At 59.0% G+C, this 8,275-nt stretch overlaps 1 protein-coding gene across 3 annotated transcripts; it reads right to left on the bottom strand.

The window, feature by feature from the left end:
* Positions 1–2,728: 2,728 nt before the first annotated feature.
* CHRNG (cholinergic receptor nicotinic gamma subunit) lies at positions 2,729–7,517 on the bottom strand. 3 transcript variants are annotated; one of them, XM_071812728.1, is made up of 12 exons: positions 7,361–7,517; positions 6,823–6,962; positions 6,628–6,708; positions 6,344–6,453; positions 6,092–6,247; positions 5,752–5,849; positions 4,762–4,965; positions 4,370–4,484; positions 4,001–4,115; positions 3,446–3,650; positions 3,221–3,354; positions 2,729–3,029 (listed from the first exon to the last, which is right to left on the bottom strand). In XM_071812728.1, the coding sequence occupies exons 1-12, from the start codon at positions 7,401–7,403 to the stop codon at positions 2,979–2,981; spliced, it is 1,452 nt and encodes a 483-aa protein (XP_071668829.1). In that variant the 5' UTR covers positions 7,404–7,517; the 3' UTR covers positions 2,729–2,978. The 3 variants fall into 3 exon arrangements, with proteins under 3 accessions (XP_071668829.1, XP_071668828.1, XP_065700788.1); XM_071812727.1 differs by having other exon boundaries at positions 2,729–3,146; positions 7,361–7,516; XM_065844716.2 differs by having other exon boundaries at positions 2,729–3,146; positions 6,664–6,708; positions 7,361–7,506.
* Positions 7,518–8,275: the final 758 nt, after the last annotated feature.

Raw genomic sequence — 8,275 nt, 5'->3', positions numbered from 1 at the left:
GGGAAAACTGTCTGAAATATTCAGTCTTCTGAAGGGTTTGTTTTCTCCGGTGAGGGTGCCAGTCCTGGGCTGCCTCTGGAAACGTTCGGTGCACTGACAGTGGTGACAAACTGCTCCCTTTGCTCAGGTGGTCTGTGCCTCGTGGCGCCTGGCTGAGCAGGGACCAGGGCACTTCCGTGGGCTGTGCCATCCCTCTCTTGTTCTCAAGACTCCATGGCCCTGCTCCTACTATTGCCACTTGTTTGCCACCAGCTTGCAACCAAATGCTCTTTTCCAGCGACAGTTTGTTTTCCCCGCTGCGATCAGGTACCACTACGGCTGCTGCTTAAAATTCCTTTTAAATACAACTCTCCCCTGCTGCTCTCCAGCGTTTGTTAGGGGGGATTTAGTTGTAATTACATTTTGGCAATCTAAGCAAAAAATAGCCTTGCAAGGCAAGGCTGAAATACTAGCTGCAGGCTCCTTTTATCCACAGTGCATTTAGCTTCTTGCAGATGACGTCACTTGGGTCTTTAGTCCTGTTGTTGTGCCCAGCTGCGCGTCGCATCCACCTCTGCTATTTCATGGACTCGCCCACTTCTCGCCTCTGATACCCTGTGTCTAAGCTCACGCTGATGAGCGCAGGCTTGCTATTAAATCTGAAAATGCTGCAGTCCTGCTGTGTTTTCCCTTAAATATGCTTTGTGAGTGAGCTGTGGAAGAGCCCATCCCTTGGGGGCTGTTACTCTCCTCCCACTGCTGCCGTGGTTGAGGTTTGGAGGAACTTGGTGCTGGTTCCTCTTGCTCGGCCGTGAAGGGAGCGAGCTGTCCGGGGCGTGGAACTTGTCCTCTTGAAGGCTACAACTTTTCCTGATGTCAGGAGAAAAGCAGCATTTGATCAGTGCCAAGCACCAGGTTTGGTGCTGGATGGAGCCAGACTGGGTTTTGAACAGGGCGTTTGGGTTGTAGTCTACTCTGTCCTGCTAATAAGAGTAGTGAGAAGACAGCTGTGGGGTGGTTTGGGAGGGGAAGGAGCCTCTGTCACACTCTAAAAAAAGTTTCAGATCCTCTTAATTCAGGAAGCAAGCCTGGACCCATGGGAGCCCCAAATCTGTGGCGAACTGTGACCTTCCCTGCTGTCCTCATCTTTCAGGTTTTCTCCATCCTTAAACTTGTTCAGATCCTTATGTTGCAACCTTTGAGGAGACCAGCAGGGCCTTGAACCCCTTCAAGCCTTGGAGTCCAGCCCCAGGGGTTTTTCTTCCCGCAGGAGATACTGGGGTATATGTGCTGTGGGTGTCTCTGGCTACAGCTGTTTGAGTGGGGGCTGATGGCTGGGCTTGGCTGGGGGGCTGAGGGAACAGTGGTGGGGGGCCTGCTGGGTGCTCTCAAGCTGGAGTTAAGGAGGAAATCTGCTTCTCAGCCCACAGAACGGAGTCCCTAGTTTTGGAGGGGAACAGATGGAGGGTGCTTAGAGGGGGTCGTTGCCCCTCCTTAGTGTTTCTTGATGGGTTGTAGGCACGTGGGGCTGATATTGGGCTGGAGGGGCTTTTCCTCTCTCGCTGCACTCCCCTCAGCACCCTGCCAGCTGCAGCAGGGTGACCTGCAAGGTGATGTCCCCCTGGTTGCTGTAAGACACATCTGCTGCCCAAGGCCTGTGTCATCATGGCTACTGCTTTTGGTTGTTTTGTCTTTGTCTCTGGTGCGGTGATAAACCCCAAGGACCTTCAGAGGGCAGATAAAACCACTGCTTGAGGATGGTGAAGAACACGGTCTTGTTCACATGCTCCTGGCAGGCTGGAAGAGCTCGTCCCTTTCTGGTTGTGCTGCACAGACATGCTGAGGATTGAGCTCACCTGGAAGCAGCAGCTCTGCGGAGTGGGGAGAAACGTGTGACAGTACCTGGTCCTGTTCAAAGCCCCCTTGTCCTGGAGACTGGCAACAGGGCAACGGGGATGCAGCAATCAATGGGAAATGACCAGGCACAGTACATCTTGGAGCTGGGCGCAGGTGGCGTGAGCTGGACCCCAGGGGAGCAGACGCTGACCGCCACCGTTCCCAGGCTGACCTCCACATCTCCCCCGCCAGCAGGGACAAAGCCGTGGGGGCCTCAGAGGTCAGTGAGGGGCACAGGGGGACGCGGTGTTGCTGGGGTGGGGGGAAGGGGCTGTGGTTGACAGAGATGATCCCGTGGGGCAGGGAGGGCTGGTGGGGGAGTCATGTAATGATGCTGGTAGCAGGGTGGGTGCCAAGGGGCACCCATGCCTGAGGGGGGTTGGGTACCTGGTGGCCCAGGGTCTTCTCACCCCAAGCTGCTTGCTAGGGAGCAGGGACAGCAATTCAGCTGCCCCCAAGAACCACACCAGGGGCATAAATGGGGGAATTACCTGCCCCATATCCCCTCTGTGGCTCCATTGCTGTGCCAGAATGGGGAGCTGTATCCGTGATTCCTGACGGTTGCCACCATTGGCATGGCAAGGGATGCCAGGAATCCCGTTTGCCCTGGGCTTGAAGCTGTGAACTTGCAGCAGGGTAACGTGGCTCTTGCTGCCAGCACTGGTGCACAACCCATCAGATGCCTGGATTCGTCTTTGATTTCCCCTTGTCTCATCTCTCAGCACCCTTGCGGGGTGCTGGGGCAGGGCTGTGTGGCTTAGAGAGCTGTAGCCAGACTGCACAGGTGGCGCATCCAGCTCGTCCGGGAGAGGTAACCCCATCAGTGGGCACGCAGCAATGATGCCACAGAGGCTCATGAGACTGCCACGGGCTTTACTTCCACGTTCAGCACAAACACAGCCACCCCATGCTCCTGCATTCCCCACCACCACCACTGCTGGGAGTTGGCAGAGTCCCCCGTGCTCCCCATCCTCCCCCAGCTCTGTGGTTGGCACCAGGAGCTGCTGTGCCCACAGGGATCTCAGCTCAGGCTGGTTTGGGGGTGCCCAGCCCCTGGCTCCAGCAGTCCCAGCAACAGGAGGGCTGGCAGGGGCCTGTGGGCATCACTGCGGCAGGTACTGCTTGGGGTCCCCAGGGAAGGGCAAGGCGGGCGCCTGGTTGAAGTGAGCCATAAGGAAGATGCCGACGGTGCCGCACACAAAGAGGGAGGCCATGATGAAGAAGCAGACGCGGTCAATCACCCGTCCCACCAGAACCCACTCTTCGCTCTCCTGCCGATGGCATGAGGAGGGGGGTGAGGGCTGCCCTCCATGCGGGTCCCTCTCCCCCTCATACCCCAACTCACGCTGCTGAAGTCATTCTGTTCCCGCGTGGCTTTGGCAATGTGGTTGCAGGCATCCACACAGGCACGGATCTCAGGACCTGCCTCCTCCAGGCTCTGGCAGAAGTCCTGGGCACTGCCACTCTCCAGGCCACGTTCTGCAGACAGCAGAGCCAGCACAGCAGGCACCAGTTGCCTGACACATCACCCAGCCTCCCAGGGAGGTGTCAATTCCCCAGGGGCACTCACCAATCTTTTCCAGCACGGTTTTCATCAACCCATCCCTCTCCTTCTGCTTCTCGAAGAGCAGCTCGGTCCGAGCTTTCCAGAGCATGTACTCATCAGCTTTCACCATGAGCCCCAAGGAGCTGCGTCTCCGAGCGGCTCGCTGCGGCCCCGGTGCCTCCTCCGGCATGTGCATGCCCAGGTAGTGGGGCAGGAGGTGCAGGAACACCTGGGCACAGCGTCACCAATGGAGACCTGAACCCCCAAACCGCCCCAGGGCACTCAGTGGGTGCAACAGGGTCCCCTTGCATTGCCTGGAGCACCCCCGTGGGGTACCCTCGTGCCACCAGGATGCTGGGTGTGTTGGCATCTGCTGCTCCTCAGTCCTCAGTAGTGTCTTGGAGGGGGTTGGTGGCACATTGTGGTCTCTTGGGGACATCTGGTGGGTCCCTCTTTGTGCCAGGACTTGCATGCAGATTAAGGCATGCCAGCCACCCCGCTCTGCAAGGGGCTGGCTGGGGTCCCCAAATACCCACCCCTTTCATCATACATGAGGCACAGGGGGATGGCAGCGGGTACCTGGCGCACTCTCTGGGACATGGAGTGAGTGTTGGGTGTTCTCAGCGAGACATTGAGGACAATGACAGCGTTCACCACGATCACCACTGTCACCACCATGAGGAAAGTCAGGTACCTGGGCAGGGGACACAGGGCCTTACATGAGGCTGCTGAGCCACAAGCTATGGGTGTGTGAGGTCCCTCGTAGGCTGAAAACTGGGGACCAGCAGTGGGACATGGGCGCATGGTAGCCCTGTGCCAGCCCTGCCTGGGCTGGGGGTTATTTCTGGGCCAGGGTCCTGTCCCTGGGCACTGCTGCACAGCACCCAGGGACCCCGCTGGCATGGTGTGACAGCAGGACTGACACCTCCATCCCCGTGCATCACTTACTTCCCAATGAGAGGCACAGCCTGGGAGGTCTCAGGCACTTTCTGGGCGATGAGGAAGAGGAAGACTGTCTGGGCCAGGAGGACGTTGATGGAGACGGTGCATTTCTGCCCACCCGCTGCCAAGGAGGGGGAAGGCAGAGGTTGGCATGGGGCAGCAGTGCGGGCATTGCCCTCCTTTGGCAGAAAGCCCCCACCCTAAAGCTGAACTGGCTGAGTCCTGAGGCTTTAACTGTGGGCTACATGGAAATTCACACCACCCACAAATATCACAGGAGTGGGTGAGAGATGGCACTGATGGTCCCCAAGCACGGAGGGGACAATGAGCCCTTCCTCACTGTGGCTGTCCCCGCTACAGGTCCCCATGTCCCTTGTGGCCATGGCACCAGTGCCTACCTTTGGCAGGAAGAAAGTACACCAGCACGGCCATGGCGGAGATGAGGACACACGGCACGATGATGTTGATGATGTAGAAGAGTGGCTTGCGCTGGATGATGAGGTAGAAGATGACCTGCTGGTACTGGATGTCATCTGGGGTGAAATGCTCCGAATTGATGATCTTCCGAGCCGGGCGGTGCTTGATGGCCCATTCGCCGTTCTCTGCCGTGAAGCAGTGATGTGAGTCCCACCACCACACTGGGAGCACTGAGGCTGCCAGCCCAGGGGGGAGGAAGAGGAGGGCTGGTGGTCAGCATGGAGCCCATGGGGCACCCAGGATGGCCACCATGTGGGGAAAGGTACTAGAGCTGCTAAAGAGGGAGATTAGCGCTGCAGAGTGTGCTGGAGTGCCTGGGTAAAATACCCCTAAAGGCTGTTGGAGTGGGGACCTGGCATCTATGGGGCATCTTGAGCCCCTCAGGGGCTCCCACAGTGAGTTTTGTGTGGGACTGGGATGCCCCATCTCCCTGTCCCCAGGGCATGGCAGGGGGAAGCCGAGCGTGACGCTGGGTGACAGCGCGCTGTTTTCTCCTGCCATCTGTGGGAGCGATAGATTTTTCCCAATCAAGATTGCTGCTTGGGCTAGTAATGAAAAAATAAATCTCGCTGCCCAAAAAGCATTTTGTTCCTTCAATATGCAATTAAAATGTGATGGAAAACGTCATCGTTTGGCCATGACAGCTACGTTCCCAGCATCAATCAAGCTCCCCAGGAGCGGTGTTCTCCAGGAACCACTGCCAGCGGTGAGATCCCCGAGCCAAGGGGGTTAGAAAAACAAATCTCTCCCACACCCACACTTCCACTAATAACTTAAACACCCATCTAATGGCAGGAGCTGCTAATAACCCCCATAGCTCTGCTTTGGTGTACCACCGGTGTACCACCAGGCCTGTTCAGTGTCCCCTGCGGTGGGATGCTCCTGTGCCACGGGGGCAGCTGTGGTGCTACCTGTGAAAGCCTCAGGGTCGATGAAGATCCACTCCACGGTCTGGCCGTCCTCCACCGTCAGCAGCAAGTTGATTTCATTGGCGCTGTAGGTCTGGGACCTGGGCAGGGACAAGGGGGTGGCACAGGCTGGCATGCAGCAGGTTGGATGGGGAACGGGTGTCAGTGTGACACCATTACACCAGCCACCTCCAGCCCTACTTAGGGGTGCCTGGCTTAGCCAAGGTGTCTCCTGCCACCAGCGGGGTTCCAGGGCACAGGTAGGTGACACTTGTCTCCCTGGGACCTCACTGCCCCGGGGCAGAGGTGGGCATCCCATGCCCATCCCTTGTCTGGTGCTCACTGGAAGACCATGGTGCAGTTCTGCCAGTCGAAGGGAAAATAGGTGACATGGATGGAGCAGGAGCTGCGGTAGATGGCAGGGGGCAGCCAGTAGATGCTACCGTCAGGGGACACAAGTACATTCGTGTAGAGAGTGATTTCAAACGTCCCATCGATGCTGGGGGGGAAAAGAGTGGACTCAGCCTCAAACCATGCCCAGGGGGCAGCTGCCACCCCCTGTGCAGGGAGATGTTCCCATTGCCCCGTCACCTACTTGTTCTCCAGGACAACATCGGGCAGCCAGACCATGGTGGAGGGCACCCGCAGCTGCTGGATGTTGTCATATTGCTCGGGGTCCCACCGCAGGCGATAATCGAACCATTGCTGTGGGAAGGGGAGCAGAGAGGGGGGTCATGGAGCTCCCTGAGGCGGGGCAGCATGTGAGCTGCCTGTCCTGTTCTGCTCCCAAAATGGGCTCAATGGGGGGCACCCACAAAAGAGGGTGCAGGTTATGGTGCCAACCCTCCATGAGGTGCCACCCTGAGATGCAAATGGGACCTGGGGGATGTCCTGCCTGGAGGTGAGGGGTCTCACCATCTCGATCCAGACGTTGGTGGTGAGGGTCTCCTCCCGCTCGTTCTGGCAAGGAAGGAAGTGGGGAGGGAGCTTTAGTGCCCTGCCCACCCCTGCCCACTGCTCCATGTGTGGGGGCAAATCCTATCCCGCTATGGGGATGGGGTGGGGGTCTCTCACCAGGGAGATGAGGTTCGTGAGGGTGAGCTTGAGGGTGACATCAATGATCTGATCCCTGCGCAGGGCTGGGCGCAGGTGCCGGTTGTAGTTGGTCATGAGGTCTTGGAGCAGCTTCTCCTCCTGGTTCCTGCAGCTCACACCTGGGGAGCACACATGCCATGGGAGCACCCTGGGGTGGGGACAGCAGGGCCACCGATGGTCCCAGGACCTGCTGGCATGGGTGGGGGTGTGCAGGGTGTGCATGGGGAGGGGATGTCCATGTGCATGTTACTGTGGGTGTGCGCAAGCAGCTGTGCATGCCCGTGTGTATCAGTGTCCCAGTGCACAAGCAGGGGGTGTGTGTCCCCTATATACCCCACCCCGCTCACGCCAGAGACCTCTCCAGGGCAGGACATGGGGACAATGGCTCGTCAGCATGGGGACACCCTGGTGGGAGGGTGCATGGCGCTGTACACCCATAGGTGACAAACCCCTAAGAGCAAAGGCAGGGGATGACCGGGTGCCCCCCAGGCCTCCCCCCGCGGCAGGCACCCCTTACCTGCCAGGGCGCAGAGGGTGAGGAGGAGGCTGTGGCAGCGCATGGCGGTGCCGTGGGGCGCAGGGGCTGGGGCTCCGCTCGGCTGCCTGCACGGCGCTGTTCTGGGCCTGGCACCCGCGGGGACAGGACAGCTGTCCCCTGCCACCGTCAGCTGTTCTCAACAGCCACAGGAGATGGGGAGGAACGAGTGACCACCCACACCCCTCCCCGCCAGTGAGGTGATGACAGTTTTCTGGGAAACTCCTCTGGTATTTTGTGCAGGGGGAGGTGGAACTGGGTCTGGGGGCAAAATGAGCTCCATGCCTCAGTTTCTCCATGTCTCTCACAGAGGGATGCATCTCCCTGAAGCACAAATCCAGGTGCCCAGGGTCATGGAAAAGGGGTGCCCCCCTGCAAGCACCCCCAGCAATGCCCTGTCCCCCCATGGTGGTGGCTGCCCCTGGGGTGTAGGGAGGGGAAGATGCAGACAAGTCCCACCATGTCAGCCTGGGCAGTGATGTCTGCCTTGCAGGTCCAAATCCTGCCAGACCCTGTGCAGGGGAGTCAGGGTGGGGAGGTGAGATTCCTGGCTCAGTGGGAAGGACGTGACAGCTGTCTCGGGCCACTGCCGGTGGGGGAACGTCAGCTGTGCCCCCTGAAACCTGAGCCCTAGTGTGCCACTGCTGAGCTGGGGGAGAAGTCACCCCTCTTGGCCCCCAGCCGGGTGCTGCAGGATGGAATCTGGCTGGGGGGGCACTCCTGGGTCTGGCTGGGGGCTCATGGAGATGGGGGGTGATGTGGGCACTGATGGTGTCTCTGCCCATTGCATGGGGTCCAGAGGAGATGGTGCCATGCTGGGGGGTCCATCCCCTTCCCCAACCCACCCCATCCCGAGTGCCCAGCTCAAACTGGGATAGCAGGTCTGGTACCACCACA

Source organism: Patagioenas fasciata, chromosome 9, assembly GCF_037038585.1.
Source record: "Patagioenas fasciata isolate bPatFas1 chromosome 9, bPatFas1.hap1, whole genome shotgun sequence".
Taxonomy (NCBI): Eukaryota; Metazoa; Chordata; class Aves; order Columbiformes; family Columbidae; genus Patagioenas; species Patagioenas fasciata.
The sequence above is the reverse complement of the archived record's forward strand: the minus strand, read 5'-3'. Positions and strand labels throughout refer to the sequence as shown.

Excerpts from the sequence above, each read along its gene's own strand:
- CHRNG (XM_071812727.1), bottom strand. The coding sequence starts at position 7,403 with ATGCGCTGCCACAGCCTCCTCCTCACCCTCTGCGCCCTGGCAG. Across the intron at positions 4,116-4,369 it reads GCTGTGCCTCTCATTGGGAA|GTACCTGACTTTCCTCATGG; the intron begins GTAAGTGATGCA and ends TCCCCTGCCCAG. Across the intron at positions 3,147-3,220 it reads AACAGAATGACTTCAGCAGC|GAGAGCGAAGAGTGGGTTCT; the intron begins GTGAGTTGGGGT and ends TGCCATCGGCAG.